The sequence below is a fragment of the Crocodylus siamensis genome, chromosome 5 (genome assembly GCF_052110815.1).
Source record: "Crocodylus siamensis isolate JL-2025a chromosome 5, ASM5211081v1, whole genome shotgun sequence".
NCBI classification, from domain to species: domain Eukaryota; kingdom Metazoa; phylum Chordata; order Crocodylia; family Crocodylidae; genus Crocodylus; species Crocodylus siamensis.
Window position 1 is genome coordinate 129,912 of NC_143399.1, and position 16,131 is coordinate 146,042.

Consider the following 16,131-nt stretch of genomic DNA (forward strand, 5'->3'; position numbering starts at 1 on the left):
CAGTCCCCAAATCTCTCTCTCTCTCTCTCACACACACACACACACTAATGTGACACGCCTGACCTGGCCGGGTTGATCAGCATGGACAGGCTGACACCCTCATATGCCAAGAATCAGTTCATCAGAGCAACAATAACCACAGTCAGACACAAGCGCACAGTTAAACAGAATACCTCTGAATCTGGCTGGGTGTCCAGATCACACCCTCATCAGTTCATTAGGGCATGTCTGAGCCAAACTGGGTCAATCAGCCTGTACAAGCTGATCCCCTTATGTGTTTCGAACTCAGCATGTCCCAATCTTTTAGTCTCTTGATGAGCAGACCCCACCGTATTTCCGGGCTGCACAGGGATCTTTAGCTTAGGTAAGAGGGGTGTTGCTACAGAGCAAGTGGGGAAAGAGAAGTAAAGAAGGCAAAATATACCCAGTTACCACCAGTTTGACTATAAAAGTTATTTATTGCTAAGTAGATGAAATACATATATATTGACACTAGTAGTGATAGACATGCAAAGGAAAAACAAACAGAAACAGTCACAGTATACTCTGGTTTCACTAAGTATTTGGGGAAACTTAGCTCAAGCTTAACTAATACAGTTCAAGTTCAGAAATCTCTGCTTAGAGAGAGAGAAGAGAAAAGAGAGAGAGAGCTGGGATCTCACCAGTCCAAGGCACTCGGGTTGCACAGCTGACAGGTCAAAGTTCTCAGCACAATCCTTGAAGGGAGATGATCTTCCTCCTGCAGCCTCTCCAGAAGAAAGCAAGTGGTGTCAGCACACACACTGCTGCTTCTTTTACAGATTTTTATACCCTCAGTTCAGTTTCTTTCAAGCATTCTCAATATTGTAAATCAAATTGTCTTTTCTATTGACAAGGGGTTATCTGGGTGGAACATCTCAGGAACTTGATTGATACTCAGGAAACATCTACTTGGAGCCAGCTTGGTAGCAGATATACTTGACGGGATCTCTCTTGGTGTCTTCAGAAACAATAGATTGCAGTATCAGGGTTTTTGGATTTTTACTTGCTGTGAAGAAGCCTCAGCTTAGCATGACTTTTCCAGATCTTATTATAGTCTTTTAGCAGACTTAAGGCAATTATTAGAGTGTTCATAACCTATTGTGGAGAGGACTTCCACCAGTCGTCTCGGGAAAAGTATGACAACACTTGTGGTCAGGGCTCCAACAGGCTGGACGCTGTGATGAACCCTGTACCATTGTTCAAATGTTGCCCATACCCCCTCTGACTCGGTCTATTGCCTCAGCATTCCCTAACCCGGCAACCGAGTTGTAGCCAATTAAGTTTACATAGGCCTCCCATAGTGGGACCGGGGAATGTACGGCCCGAGATGCCTGATAAACTTACTTTTGCTTGGAGGTGTGTGTGTGTGGGTAGGGTGGGGGGGGAAGGAAAAGTCCTTTGTAAATCCAGATTAGAACTGGTCTGATAAGTGCTGAGCTGGGTGTGGGGGTTGATTAGCATTTGGAACACAGCTTCCCCATCATGCAGTGCTCCCCTGCTTTGCTGATCCCAGAATTCACTGCAGTCTCTGCTTCAGGTTTTCTGTTCTCCATCTCTCATGTAAATGAATGGTCATCTGTTCCCATCTCAGATGCAAATGAGACCTAGGGCACTTGTTGCACTTTTGTCACTCTTATCTGGAGGGTTTTAGATGCGTCTCTCACTACATCTTAATCAGTTTCTGTTTAGGTGGGGAGGGGCGATTCTTTGTGAGTCAGACAGTCTGTGTCCTGTGTCAGGGTTCCCCAAGAACATGGAGCGGACAGATAACAGGAGACATGCACAGGGCACCACATACCCAGCCAGGCAGAAGGGAAGCTGTAATTGGGCAGCTCCTGGCCCCAGCAGATGGGGTGTCAGCTCTTGGCCACCTTCTATCCACTCCACCCATCCAGCACAATGAGCAGCCATCCGCAGGCAGTTGAGTGGATGGAAAGTGGCCCAGAGCTGGAGATGGAGTCCTGTGCACTGGGGCTGAAGACACCCAGCTGCAGTTTCCCCACTGCCTGGCTGAGATTATGGTGCCCAGCATGCATCCCCATGGCCCCTGCCCTTTTCCGCACTGCCTGCTTCCTGGAGTGGGGAAAGCAGAAGCAGGAGGAGGAGCTGCTGGAGGCAGGGAATGCCAAGCAGTACCCAGGTAGCTGCAACGTCAGTGCTGTGCAAGCTGGCCAGAGCCAGGACAGTGCAATTGGCTGGTGTGGGGTGGGTGCAGGCAGGAGCACAGTGTGGGCTGCTCCAGGTGGGAGCAGGCAGGGCTCGGCCCCATGCAGAGTGCTGTGGGGGCAGCCTCAGGCCAGATATAATCAATTGGCAAGCCAGATCCAGCCTGCAGGTCATATTTTGTCCACCTCTGCACTAAAGGGTTTCTAGGAATCCCAGAATGCTCTGCTCTCCCTTTCCTCTCAGCCGCTTGGCAAGTGTCTGTTTTCCTGGCAGCTTACCCAGGTGTGGCCAGCTGTCCAGGAAGAGCTGGATCTGGAATTTTCCAGACAGCTGGGAGAGACCGTGCGTGCAAAGGATGTTGTGGTCATGGGGGATATGAATTACCCTGACCAACTGGGAGGAGCAGTCGGCCAGGTCTAGCCACTCATGAAGGTTCCTGACATGCATACAGGACCTACACCTCGCGCAGGAGGTACTCGTCCCCACTAGGGAAAACGCCATACTGGATCTAGTGTTAGCCTCTGGGGACGACCTCGTGGGGGAGGTGCTAGTACAAGGGAGGCTAGGGGACAGTGATCATGAAATGATCCAGTTTGCTATTCAGAGAAAGATGGGGAGAGTAACTAGCGCAGCGCAAATGCTTGACTTCAGGAAAGCCAACTTCGATGTGCTCAGGGCAAGTAGTCAGGGAGGCACTTGGAGCCCAGGGGGTAGCTAGTATGGGGGTCCAGGAAAGGTGGTCCTTCCTTAAGGAGGCTATCCTTGGGGCGCAGCAGGATGCAATTCCACTGCGCAGGAAGGCAGGAAAAGGGTCCAAGAAACCTTCATGGCTGAGCGCGGATATGCAGGCTGGCCTGAGGGCAAAGAAAAAAGTGCACTGGTGGTGGAAGCAGCGGGCAGGGACAAAGGAGGAGTACACCTCCCTGACCCAAGCTTGTAGGGATTTGGTAAAGGAGGCTAAAGCAGCACTGGAACTTAGATTAGCTTCTGGGATTAAGGATAACAAAAAGTCCTTCAAGTATATAGGTAGCAAGAAGAAGTCTTCAGGTAACATTGGACCCCTATGGGGCAGGACAGGGCAGGGCAGGGCAGTTGGTGACGGATGCGCGAGAGAAGGCAGAACTCTTCAACAAGTTCTTTGCCTCCGTGTTCCTGTATGCTGACAACGGGGTGCTCTCGGGTGATAGTGTAGAGAGGCCCAGGAAGGATGCGAGTCCCCTGACTGTTAGTTCAGACCTAGTTAAGGATTACCTGGAGGGCTTAGATGTATCCAAGTCGGCAGGCCCAGATGACCTTCATCCACGGGTGCTGAGGGAATTGGCTGGTGTCATTGCAGAGCCATTGGCATGGCTGTTCCAGGACTCCTGGTGCTCAGGCCAAGTCAGTCAGGACTGGAAAAGGGCCAATGTGGTCCCTATTTTCAAGAAGGGGAGGAAGGAAGAGCCTGGGAACTACAGACCAGTCAGCCTCACTTCTATCCCCGGGAAGGTCTTTGAAAAAATTATCAAGGGCCACATTTGTGAGAGCCTGCAGGGGAAGTGATGTTGTGGGGTAACCAGCATGCCTGACCAACCTGGTCTCTTTCTATGACCAGGTAACAAAGAGCTTAGATGTGAAGGAAGAAGTCGATGTCATCTTCTTGGACTTCCAGAAGGCCTTCGACACAGTGTCCCACCCAATTCTGGTGGGCAAGCTAAGGGGCTGCAGTATTGACAAATGCACAGTCACATGAGTGGCAAACTGGCTCCAGGGGCGCACCCAGAGGGTGGTGGTGGATGGGTCGATGTTGACCTGGGAGGGTGTGGGCAGCGGAGTCCCCCAGGGCTCAGTCCTTGGGCCAATGCTGTTCAACATCTTCATTAGCAACCTGGACGAGGGGGTGGAGAGCACCCTGTTCAAGTTCGCTGATGACACCAAGCTGTTGTGTAAAGTGAATACACTGGCAGGCAGGGACCGCATCCAGGCAGACCTGGATAGGTTGGAGAAGTGGGTGGATCTGAACAGGTTCAACAAGGACAAGTGCAGGGTGCTGCACCTGGGGAGAGGGAACCACCATTATGGGTATAGGTTAGGGGCTGCCCCTCTCGGCAGCACAGAGGCAGAGAGGGATCTTGGAGTCAGGATTGACTCCAGGGTGAATATGAGTCGCCAATGCAATGAAGCAATAGGCAGAGCCAACCACACCCTGTCATGCATCAACAGGGGCATCACTAACGGTCCAGAGAGGTCTTGCTCCCCCTCTATGCGGCGCTGGTCAGGCCGCAGCTGGAGTCCTGTGTCCAGTTTTGGGCGCCGCACTTGAAAAGGGACGTGGAGAACCTGAAGAGGGTCCAAAGGAGGCCACTCGTATGGTTGGGGGCCTCTGTTGCCAGCCCTATGAGGAGAGGCTGAGGGACCTGAATCTCTTCAGTGTCCGCAAGAAGAGACTGAGGGGGGAACTTGTGGCTGCCTACAGCCTTATCAGGGGCCAGCAGCAGGGACTCGGGGAAAGTCTGTTCACCAGGGCCCCCCTTGGAGTCACTAGGAACAATGACCACAAGCTGAGGGAGGATAGGTTTAGGTTAGATATTAGGAAGAAGTACTTCACTGTAAGGGTGGCCAGAGCCTGGAATAGGCTTCCCAGAGAGGTGGTGCTCTCACCTTTCCTGGAAATCTTCAAGAGGAGACTGGATAGGCACCTGGCTGGGGTCTTATGACCCCTCCCAGCCCCAGTGCTCATTCCTGCCCATGGCAAGGGGTCAGACTCGATGATCTGTCTAGGTCCCTTCCAACTCATTGATTCTATGATTCTGTGTTATAGGGCCCTGAAGGGACGTTTTTGCCACCAGTGTGAAAGGCAGTGGCAGAGCAGTCACTGCCACTACAAGAGTACCAGGAAGAGCCTTTGTTCTCCTGGCAGCCCTGACATCTCTTCCAACTGTTCTGCTGGCACAGGAATGGTAGGAAGAGCCCAATGATGATGCATAAGTGTTGACAGCTGGGGGGCACAACTCCACGCTGCCACTGTCCCCCTTAATGCTGGGTGCTAGCTCTGACTGGGCTGTGTTATCCTGCAGTAAGTGCAGAAATTGTACTGCTGCTGCCCCCCCCAGCTGCTGCCGTGCCCTGCCTCCAGCTGGGCTATAGCCCTGTGCCCCACCATTGGAGTAGAAATTTTGGGGGGGCGGGGAACATGCTCTCCCCACCCACACACACATCACCAATGGAAGAGCAGCCCCAGTTCCTGCCAAGCAGAGGCAGGAAGATCTGCTGCTGGCTCCACCGAATGCTAGGAAGAGCTGTGCCTCCCTTGGGCTCTTCCTGCTGCCATAGCCCTAGCAGAAACAGCGAGAGCCACTGATCACTGACAGCGTGCTGGCAGGGGCAAACGGTTAGTAATCGGGCTCACTGACAGGTTCTCCTGGTGGGGGAGCAAAAGTGCAGCCACCCATTTTCTCCTTGGCTGGAGATGGCACCTTTGAGGCAAGGTTGTAACTGTCCAGTCAGGGCTGGAACATCTGTACACCCTGTTTTCGTAGTGCTACATGTGACTCTTTGTTCACAGCCTTGATGCCTACCACTAGCTACAGAGAAAAAATGGAGCTAGAATTTCAGAGGTGCTATGGTCTCTTGGAACTGCAGATGCTCAGTGTCTGGAAACATCATTATACTTCTGTTTTAGTGCCTAAATAAGAACTTGTTGTAAATAAGAATTTGTTGAATATCCAAGTTTGAAAATGCTGACCAAAGTATTTTAAAATAACTTGCCCTGTTATTTAAATATTGTGAAGATTTAACATTACATTTTAATAATCTCAGAATTTAAATTTGTTCAAATGGTATTTGTGCAGTCAAAGTTGAGGGGTTCAATAAAATATAGACCCTGAGAGAAGAACAGCAATTTCAGATAAGTAAATAACTCTTTTCCCTCAGCATGTCTAATTTCCACAAGTTTCAAAAATCTTAATACTGTTCTTGTTCCACAAGTTTAAAAAGTCTTAATCTTTAATATTGCTGCTGTTGACTAGTCAGCTCTGGGGGCGGGGGGAAACTGAGCTACGCTTTATCTGAGCCTTCAAGAGGCTGAGGAGTGATAGCTTGATAGTTCCCAAAGCTTCTTCCGGCCCTCTTCTCTTTTTCCGACTCCAGGCACAGGATGATGCCAGGCAGCAGCTGCGAGAGTTTGAAGAAACTAAGAAACAGATTGAAGAAGATGAAGATCGGGAAATCCAAGAGATCAAGATCAAGTATGAGAGACGACTCCGGGAAGAGAGAGAATCAAATCTTCGATTGAAAGGAGAGACGGGGATCATGAGGAAAAAGGTAACTGCTCTATCATCTGAAACAGGCTTGGGACATGGAATATCAATGCTGAGGGTAGTGGGGGAGATGGGTAGGCCTGTTAGCATAATGTTTGTGTTTATTTCTGTGGCACTTTTGTGGCAAGACATTCGTGGCACTTACTCTGGCATAAGTGAGTAGTTGCCCCTTTCTATGATAGGTTGGTCTGAAAAGGAAACAGAATGCTACTTGTAAAAGATTAGAGCCAGTGCAGAAGTGTTCCAGTTAATACATTCTTTGGTGCTCTGTATAATTTAGCATAGTATATAAATAATATATAACAACAATAGTGTTTGAGCCCATGAAGATGTGGTTTTCCCCCTCTATTTGAGAAACTTTTCTGCAGTCTGATGCATCTTACTGTCAGGAAGATGTTTCTTGTATCCAGCCAAAGTTTGTCTTTTCCCAGCTTTCTTAATTTCACTCTTGGTAGAACTCTAAATAATTTATTTCTCTCCTGGTATTTCCATTCTTCAGATATTTGTGGAAGGTCATCATATTAATAAAACATCATGACACTTCACCAGCTATTTTCAATTTGGTGATACTTAGTTAGCAGGGAAAGCTAAGCAACAGTTGCCAAAGTATAAGAGAAAAGTCCACCCACTTGATCTCTGAGGAGTGGGTGCGACCTGTTACATGCATCTGTCATTGCTGCCAAGATCATCATCCCTGATCTGATGGCAGATCGCTATCTACCATGGATCTGTATCTGATTTTGGCCAAGGCTGGGCAAAGTTTTTCTTTCTATTTCAGTAGTTCCCGATTCATAGATTGTAGGGCTGGAAGCAACCTCAGAAGATCATTGGATCCAACCCCCTGCACCAAACAGGAAGGACAACTGGGGTCAGGTGACCTCAGCAAGGTGACCATCCAGTCTCCTCTTGAAGATTTCCAGAGTAGGCGATTGCACCACCTCTGGAGGGAGGTTATTCCACAGCCTGGACACCCTAGCTCTGAAGAAGCTTTTCCTAATGTTGAGCCTGAAACGGTCTTCAAGGAGTCTGTGACCATTACTCCCAGTTTTCCCCAAGGGTGCCCTGGTGAACAGTTGTTCACCAAGCCCTTGTTGTATGCCCCTGATGTAGCGGTAAACTGCGAGGAGGTATTCCCCACTTAATTATATTCAGGACATTGAAGTAGAAAGGGCCTTCTGGGCTTTGTGCGTCTCACATTCCACTTGTAGTCTGTACTCACTGAATCTACATTTGGTAAGAAGTTCCTTTTTCTCTGTTTTTGTGCTTCCCTGTGCTGTGTACATATAACAGTCTCACATGTAGTAATGTCCACATTTTGATTTATATTCATAAGGTACACTCTGTGTTCCATGAAGTCTTCACTAACTTTCCAGCTCTGCATAGGTTTGAGACTCTCTTCCTTTGCTGGATGTATTTTGTACATTTGAAAGTTTGTCCCTGCACCAAAGACGCATTTAGTCTTTATCTGTGCAGCACCAAGCACATTACTGTTACTCAGTGAAAACTATGTTGTCCTTTATGCCTTAAACTTCTCTCACTGTGAAATGTGGGGAATCCAAGACCATCAGGTTCTGCAAATATAAGCCTTCATTTAAAAAGCGGAAAATAACTCCCCTTCAGTGTTGTGAACCCCTGAATGTGAGCAGAGCATGATGCACATGATGTGATCTTCCAGAGTTTGAAGACAATTAAGGGCCTCTGCTATTATTCAGAGTTTCTCCAAGAAGCTCCAGTGTACAGTTATCAGAAACCTGTCCAGTTGTTTAGAGCATTTTGGGTAGCAGTGACATGAACCAGATCTATCAATACCATGGTATTGTTACTTGGGGTCTTCAAGCCTCAGAAGCAGACACAGCTTCTGATTTCCTTCCAAAGTGGTCCAGAGTTCCATCATTCTCCACTGCAGTGGATAACTGCCATTCTTTCCATCAAGCAGTCCTTCAACCTCAGGTTTTTTTTAATCCTCCCCATCTAATAATCCCCAAGCATCCAAATTTCTGTCTTTCTCTGTAACTGGCTCCTACCCTGGGGGTCTTTAAGAAGAGGTTAGATGTACACCCTGCTGGGGTCATCTGACCCCAGTACTCTTTCCTGCCATGGCAGGGGGTCGGACTAGATGATCTACTCATGTCCCTTCCGACCCTAGAAACTATGAAACTATGTCTGACACCAGCCCTTTTCTTCCTGTCCACAGAACAAAAATGCTCATTTGAGCACCACACATCTGATTACTTCCCTCTCCCTCTCTCTAGTCTTCATGCTGTCCATCTCATTTCCTTCCAGACCTTACAAAATGCAACCGTTAAGGTCAGGCAGAAGGCAGGGCAGGATGGTATCTTAGAGACTAACTAGTTCAGAGAGGCATGAGCTTTCATAGACAACAATTTTGCATCAGAGAAAATTAATACTTTTTTTCCTTGTGCTTCTCCAGTTCAGCAGCCTCCAGAAAGAGATTGAAGAGCGCAGCAGTGACATTGAAGCAATGAAAATAGAACAGCAGAAACTGCAAGGCATCATTAAGTCATTAGAGAAAGATATCCTGGGACTGAAGAGAGAGATTCAAGAGAGGGATGAGACCATTCAGGACAAGGTGAGGTACAACTGGCAGTCTGAATGGCTTAGGCTGTCACCCGCCCCGCACTTGAACATAGCTACTGGCATTAATATTTGGTGCCTCTGACCAGCACCACAATACAGTCAGCAGGTCTGAGCTGTCCATGATCTGGAATGAGAGTACAACCCCTTTCTTGGAGACCTTACAACTTATGTTTTAAGGGCTTCATGTGCCATAGCCACCACATCCCCATCTTTGATGGAGCACCAGAGCTCAAGGTTGTGAGTTTTTTATCCCTTGCTTGGATGTGTAGCTGATGTCTGTCATTCTCTGCTGCCTGTCTATGGGGATTTGTGACTAAGGTTTCAGTCTTCACTGGTGCTAGCCTTGGACATAGTTCAAGTCCTAGGGAAGCACTGAAAAAATGTCCAAACCCCATCTTAAATGGCTGCAGTATGAACTTGGCAGGTGTTACAAATGCCATATCCAGCGTTGACTTGATACATTCTGTCTGTTTCTCCCAGGAGAAGCGGATCTATGACCTAAAAAAGAAAAACCAGGAGTTGGAAAAGTTCAAGTTTGTATTAGATTATAAAATAAAGGAGCTGAAGAAGCAAATAGAGCCAAGGGAGAATGACATCAGAGCCATGAAGGAACAGATCCATGAGGTAAGCCTCACAGTCTTCAGGCCATGCTAATTGTGCTGTTGGATGCAGGATGCTTTTTCTGTTGAAAAAATAAATTCATGCAGAATAACACTCCTTTCTCCTGCCCTTCCTACACTATAGACAAAATTATAGACATTAAACACAAATTCAGCAGTGACTGATTGGTGGATTCTCTCTCACTTGATTTAAAATCACGAACTAGATGCTTGTTAGAAAGATAGTAGGGTTGGAGTGTTGTTTTAACTCCAGAAGCAAGGGTTTTATTGTGACCATTAATCCAATAAAAAAAAATTACAACAATTTTGGCCTCTTTTAGGAAAATATGCATTTGCAAAACATGTTATGGTGTTCTTATAGGGGTAACCACACAGTTTGATGGCCTTTGATTTCAGGATGTCAAGTTAGATCGTCCCTCCTGGCCACAAACTTTTTGAATTTCACAGTTATGTCTGTATTAAATGCAGGTTATGAATTCAACTAAGCATGTATCTGTCTCACCAGCACATTGTAAAATGATCTCAGTACTCCTACTTATTACTCCCCTATTTATATGTGGAAGAATTATATTATCCTTTTTTTGCCCAGCACTCTACTGGGAGCTTGCATGCAGACCTTTGGTTCTATAGGCCCACTCAATCATTGCTTTTCAGAGTACAGTCCCTGTTCAGGAGACAGAATCTGCATTCTTTGTTCCTTTGCAACTCTGCATTTGCCTGTATTAAATTGCATTTGCTTAAACTGGCTGAATTTACCAACCTATGTAGAATGCCCCATCCTCCTTATGCATCACAGTGTTAATTAGTTTGTCGTCTGCATCTTTTATCCACAGTGATTTTAAATGTACTTCTGGGATAAGGATAAAAATACTGAATGGCATTGGACCTAGGACAGAATTCTAAAGAATGCCACTGGAAGCCCTTATCTGACTTGTTAGGCATCTCCATTGACAATTATTTCTTGATGTCAGCTTTTAATCCATTTAACTGTGTTTATTTAATAGTACTATTTTTAATCAGCATTTCATGTACTGGGTCAAAGTATATTACATTTACATAGTTATTTTTATCAACTACACTTGTAATCTCATCAAAAATGAAATCAGATTTGCTTGATAAGATCTCCTTTCCATAAAACCATGTTCATTGGCATTAATTTTATTTGCAACCTTTAATTTGAATTCTTTATCGCCTTTTCTATTACTTTGCTTAGTACTGATGTAAATCTAACCAACCTGTAATTATCAAGGTCATCCTTGCTCTTGTTTAATATTGGCACAGTATTAGCATTCTTCTAGTGTGTGGGGCACAGAAACAGTTTTCACGTAATTCCTTGATTGTAGAAATGAATTGTATTTTGCATTGAGTGTTACACTGAGTTTCAGATAGGGTGCCAACACCTAATGATTTTAGATTGTGCTGAGAGGTATTTAGCTATGGTTACGCTGAAGACAGGCAGAAGGCAAGATGGGATGGTACCTTTAGGGACTATCTATTTCAGAGAGGTATGAGCTTTCATAGGCAACAACCTACTTCATTAGACGCTTTCTATAATGTTTACTCTAGGCCAGGGGTAGGCAACCCCCAGCACAGGTGCCAAAATGCGGCACTCAGAGACATTTTGCTTGGCACGCATGCCTTTGGGTCGATGGCAAGGAAGGGGCTGGGACCATATGGCCACAAGAATCAGGCCCTGTGTGGCTCACCCGCCATCCACTCCTGGCATGCCAACATCTTACAAGTTGAAGTTGTGGGTGTTCTTGGCACTCTGCCCAAAAATGTTGCTAACCCCTGCTCTAGTCCATTGGGTTCCAGGGATGGGGTACTCACTCAGATCTGTGTCCCTGGGGTTCTGTCCTCAAGTCAGCATTCAGCAGAGACAGGTGGGATGATAAACAGCTTTGTCTTTATTAGGAAGCAGGATTCAGCAGTACACACAGTCACAGCTTGCAGGGAGAACCCCCACACCCCAACCAGCCCCACCCACAGGGCCTCTGGGGGAAAACTGAACCATTCCACTGCAGGCCCCTTAAAGGTATGTTCCATATACCATACTATTGGTGTTGTTCCTATGAAAACTCAGGTCTCTGAGCCATCCAGTCTCTAAGGTGCCACACTGACCTGCCTTCTTCCTGACAGGACTAAGGCAGCTTGACCAACAACCAGCCTCCATCAGAGTTTGCAGGGTTACTACCTGGAGTTTTCTTCATTTGTTTATACAATGCTGTTTTTTTGGACTTGGCCTCTAGATCTGCTGCTCGCTTTGGGATGATAGTTCTAGGTTCAAATAAATGACATGTACAGAACCTGTTTAGAAGTTAAGTAATGGTGGTTCCTTGAGAGCGCGTTGTCTGTACATCCCTATGGTTTGCCCTCTTTCTCAGTAGTAACAAAAGAAGCTGAGGCAGCTTCTGCTAAGTGCTCCTTCTTTAAACTCTGATTGGAATATGTGGTGCCATGAAGGGATGCCCCTGGGGTCCCAAGAAGCACTGCTTATAAGGAGGTGTCAAAGCATAATTCCATGTCTGTAATGGATGGAAAATAAGTGGCTTTTCTCCTTTTGTAGAGCTGCAGGCTTTTTTAAACAGGCAAAACCACTATCTCTTGTTTTCTCAGGGTCTAAAATTTCAGCAGTCTAGATTTTTTTCAGCATAAGAGTTTGCATTGATTACTTCCATGGACTTTAATTCCTCCATAAACCTTATACATTGATCCAGGAATGAAGTGTCTAGCCAGATCATAAAGATGCATATAAAATATATAAAACTGTTACAGTAGGTTTGAATAATCCATGTCTCCATAGCATCTGTCAGGGTACACAATACAGTAATCCAGGATTCTCCAGCATCCATCCAGTGGATTCTGAACTCCTCTATCAGCTGAGTTCTATACCAGCAATCTTATTCAGTGCTGTACTGTTCCTGTATTCCATAGATCATGGGAAAGTAGGACTGGAAGGGACCTCACAAGGTCATCTAGTCCAGCCCCCTGCTCAAAGAAGGATTGTCCGTAACTAAACTGTCCTAGCCGCATGTCTGTCTAACCCACTCTTGAAAATTTCCTGGCATTCAGATTCCACAGCCTCTCTAGGCAGCCTGTTCCAATGCTTGACCTTCATAGTCAGAAAGTTCTTCCTCATCTTGAAGCTAAATTTCCTGTGTTGCAGTTTGAAGCCTCTGCTCCTGTCCTGTCCTCTATGGCCGACAGAGAAAAATCTGTCTCCATTCTCTTTATACTCTGCCTCCTGGTATTTGAAGATTGTTATGAAATCCTGTGCCCCACCACCCCCAGCTTCTCTTCTCCAGATTAAATAACACTAGTTCTTTTAGCCTTTCCTTAAGTCATTTTTCTCAGACCTCTAATCAGTTTTATTACTCTCTGCTGGACTGTTTCCAGTCTGTCTACATCCTTCTTGAAGTGTGGAGGCCAAAAATGGATATAGTACTCCAGGTAAGACCTTGCCAATGATAAATAGAGCAGAAAAATCAGTTACCTTGATTTGCAAGAAATATTTGTTTTAATGTAACCCATGATACTGTTGTTTTGGTTTTTTACAACAACAGAACACTGTTGGCTGATGCTCAGCTTATAGTGCACTATAACTACTAGGCTTTTCTCTGGAGCACTGCACCTTACCTAATCATTCCCCAGTCTGCATTAATACAGGACTTTGCACTTGTCCTTGCTGAATTTAATCAAATTGATTTTTGGACCATTTCTACAGTCTATTTAAGTCATTCTGAAACCTAGCCCTACTCTCCAGAATGTCTGCAACACCACCCAACATGATATCATCTACAAATCCATTAAGTGCTCACTCATTCCCCTCATTCATATCATTAGTGAAGACATTAAATAATACAAGACCCAGGGCAGACCCTTGGGGAGCCCCACTTGATCTCTCTTCCCAACTAGACATTGAACCATCCCCATTAAGTATGATGATCCAACCAGTTGTTTATCGACTTTATAGTACTTTCACTTAGTCTATATTTCCTTATCTTATTAATGAGATTTGGTATGAGAGATAGTGTCAAAGCTGTGCTAAAAATCGAGGTATCCACTGCTTTCCCCCATCTCGAGCATGTCACCTTATCATAGAAGGAAATTACATTTCTGATCAGTGTTAGGCTGCTTAGACTGGTGCCCTGCAAAACATTAGCAATCAGGACTCATAGTAGAAGTGATATCTTTTATTAGACCAACTAGATGCTTGCAAAATCTAGTTGGTCTAATAAAAGATATCACCTCTACCATGAGTCTTGATTGCTTTGGCCTCTAGACCAATATGGCTACAACCTGGATACCTCCAAAACATTGCACTCATCCATATCAGTTATTTTGTCCAGATTGTCTGTAATGAGTGGCCTTTCCTCTTTTTTACAGCTGCAAGCTTTTTGAAATGGGCAAAACCACTGTCTCTTGTTTTCCCAAGGGCTAAAATTTCAGCAGTCCAGCAAAGGAAGGAATGTTGCTTAAATATCTATCTTCCAAAATGGATTTGAAGCAGGGGAGTCCTGCACTTCCTGTGTGTCTCTAGCAGAGGGCAGTGTTGTTCCAAAATTGTTTTGTTTTGTTTTGGTTTTTTTTACTTGTTTTAGGACAATGCTGCTTAAAGGGAGGTGGTTCTATTGCTTCTTGTTCATATACAGTTGCCTTCACTCGGTCTCCCTCCCAGTCCCCATGTCTACATTCTGACTCCTTGCAGATGGAGGGGGAGCTGGAATGTTTCCAGAAGCAGAACACGCAGCTTGAGCTAAATATCACAGAGCTACGGCAGAAGCTAAAGGCCACTGACCGCGAGATGCACAAGGAGAGGCAAAAGGTATAGGACATGACCTTAGAGTTGGTGCTTTTTGCTCTGTGTGGACAGGGAATATACAGAAGCTTGGGGGGGGCAGGGGGAGGATGGAGGGCAGAGCATCCATCTCCTGGGTATGTATGTAGAAAAGGTGAGGGTGTGATAGGGAAGGGGTCAGGAATCTCCCAAACAAGAAAACTTTTAAGCGAGTTAACATTACAAATGTCAGCTGTGACTGCATGCAGCCTATGTATGTTGATCTGTTGGGCATGTTTCAAGGATTGAGCTTGTTCAGGCTTTCCAGAGTAGTTAGACAGACAGCTAAATGACCCCCTGCCTCCCTGTCCTGCTCAAGCCCAGAATTTTTAAACTCCTTGTCTAAGCACCCTCTTGCTGGGCTGAAACACTACAATGACTTTCAGTAGTCAGGAAAGCTGAAGGATGGACTTTTGCATGGAGGAGACTAGGGCATGCCAGTGTTTGAGGGAAGTCAAATCAAAGGTGAGCAGAAGGTCAGGGAAGAAGGAAGCAGAAGAGTTGGCTGTGGGGAACAAAGGAGTTTGTTAGCCAAGATGGGTTTGATGAAGCTGGAGGATGGGATTGAAAAAGTGAACAACAAACTTACTCTGGGAAGAGTCAAGAGAGGGTGTTGATCTGGCACATCAAGTTGTGAACATAGCATGTGTCTTGGCATCTGTTATGTTTACCTATATCTTGTATCTAATAAGATTGCAAGCTCCTTTGGCAGAAGGTGTTGACCTGTGTGTATCAGTGACTGAGGCAACAGGCTGCTGATCCTGATGGGGGCCCCTGGGCACTAGTATAATACAAGTACTGTAATGTAAGTCTCTCTGGGTCAGGAGAGGTGTAACTTCTATCCCACCCACACGAGCATCCAGGCCCCAGCAGGTTAGCTGTCTAGCTGTGTGATGTCTTCATGGTACCTTTTCAAAGAAGTCAGATAAACAGTATAGGATCACAGGACGGTTCTCAGCAGCAGTTCAAACAGGAGTCTCGGGCAGTTCTGATGCATGGCAGCGCGCACCATTATTGACGTTCCTGTATAATTCCTGCAGGAGCGAGACATGGAAGCTCTTGTCAAGCGGTTTAAAACAGATCTTCACAACTGTGTGGGCTTCATTCAGGAGCCCAAGAGACTGAAGGAGGGAATCCGGGAGCTCTACACCAAATATGTGCAGCAGGCAGACATGGTGAGTGAGGGTGCCTTCCTTTTCACAGCTGATGACTGTCTCTGCTGTCAGAGCTGCTGAGACTGCATGCTGTCTTCCATCAGGTAGAGATTGTGGGGGTGGACACAGATCTGCAGCAGGAGTACATCCGGCAACGAGAGCATCTTGAGAGGAATCTGGCAACACTGAAGAAGAAGGTGGTAAAGGAAAGTGAAATCCACCGAGCTGATTATGTGAGGATCATGCAGGTACCAGGCTCTTTTCTCTGTGGTGGGGCAGAGGGAAGGAGATGCTGTGAAAAAGAGACTTTGGTTTCTGCACTGCAGTAGGTTCTCAGGAGTTTAGGAGGATTTCCGTTTGATTCTCCTCCCAGAAATTTTCCCAGGTTTCTAGGTCCTCCAGTCTAAATCAGTATTTCCTGAGATGCCAAAGAGCAG

General features: G+C 46.1%; 1 protein-coding gene across 3 annotated transcripts in view; it reads left to right on the top strand.

Moving 5' to 3' along the window:
• Positions 1 to 16,131, top strand: part of CFAP57 (cilia and flagella associated protein 57) — a 110,947-nt gene that overhangs the window by 68,046 nt on the left and 26,770 nt on the right. For all 3 annotated transcript variants that reach the window (XM_090049149.1, XM_090049151.1, XM_090049150.1), the window contains 6 exons: positions 6,316 to 6,489; positions 8,917 to 9,075; positions 9,564 to 9,707; positions 14,412 to 14,528; positions 15,581 to 15,715; positions 15,799 to 15,942. In XM_090049149.1, the coding sequence (XP_089905275.1) occupies positions 6,316 to 6,489; positions 8,917 to 9,075; positions 9,564 to 9,707; positions 14,412 to 14,528; positions 15,581 to 15,715; positions 15,799 to 15,942 (873 nt within the window). The remainder of the gene's footprint in view (positions 1 to 6,315; positions 6,490 to 8,916; positions 9,076 to 9,563; positions 9,708 to 14,411; positions 14,529 to 15,580; positions 15,716 to 15,798; positions 15,943 to 16,131) is intronic.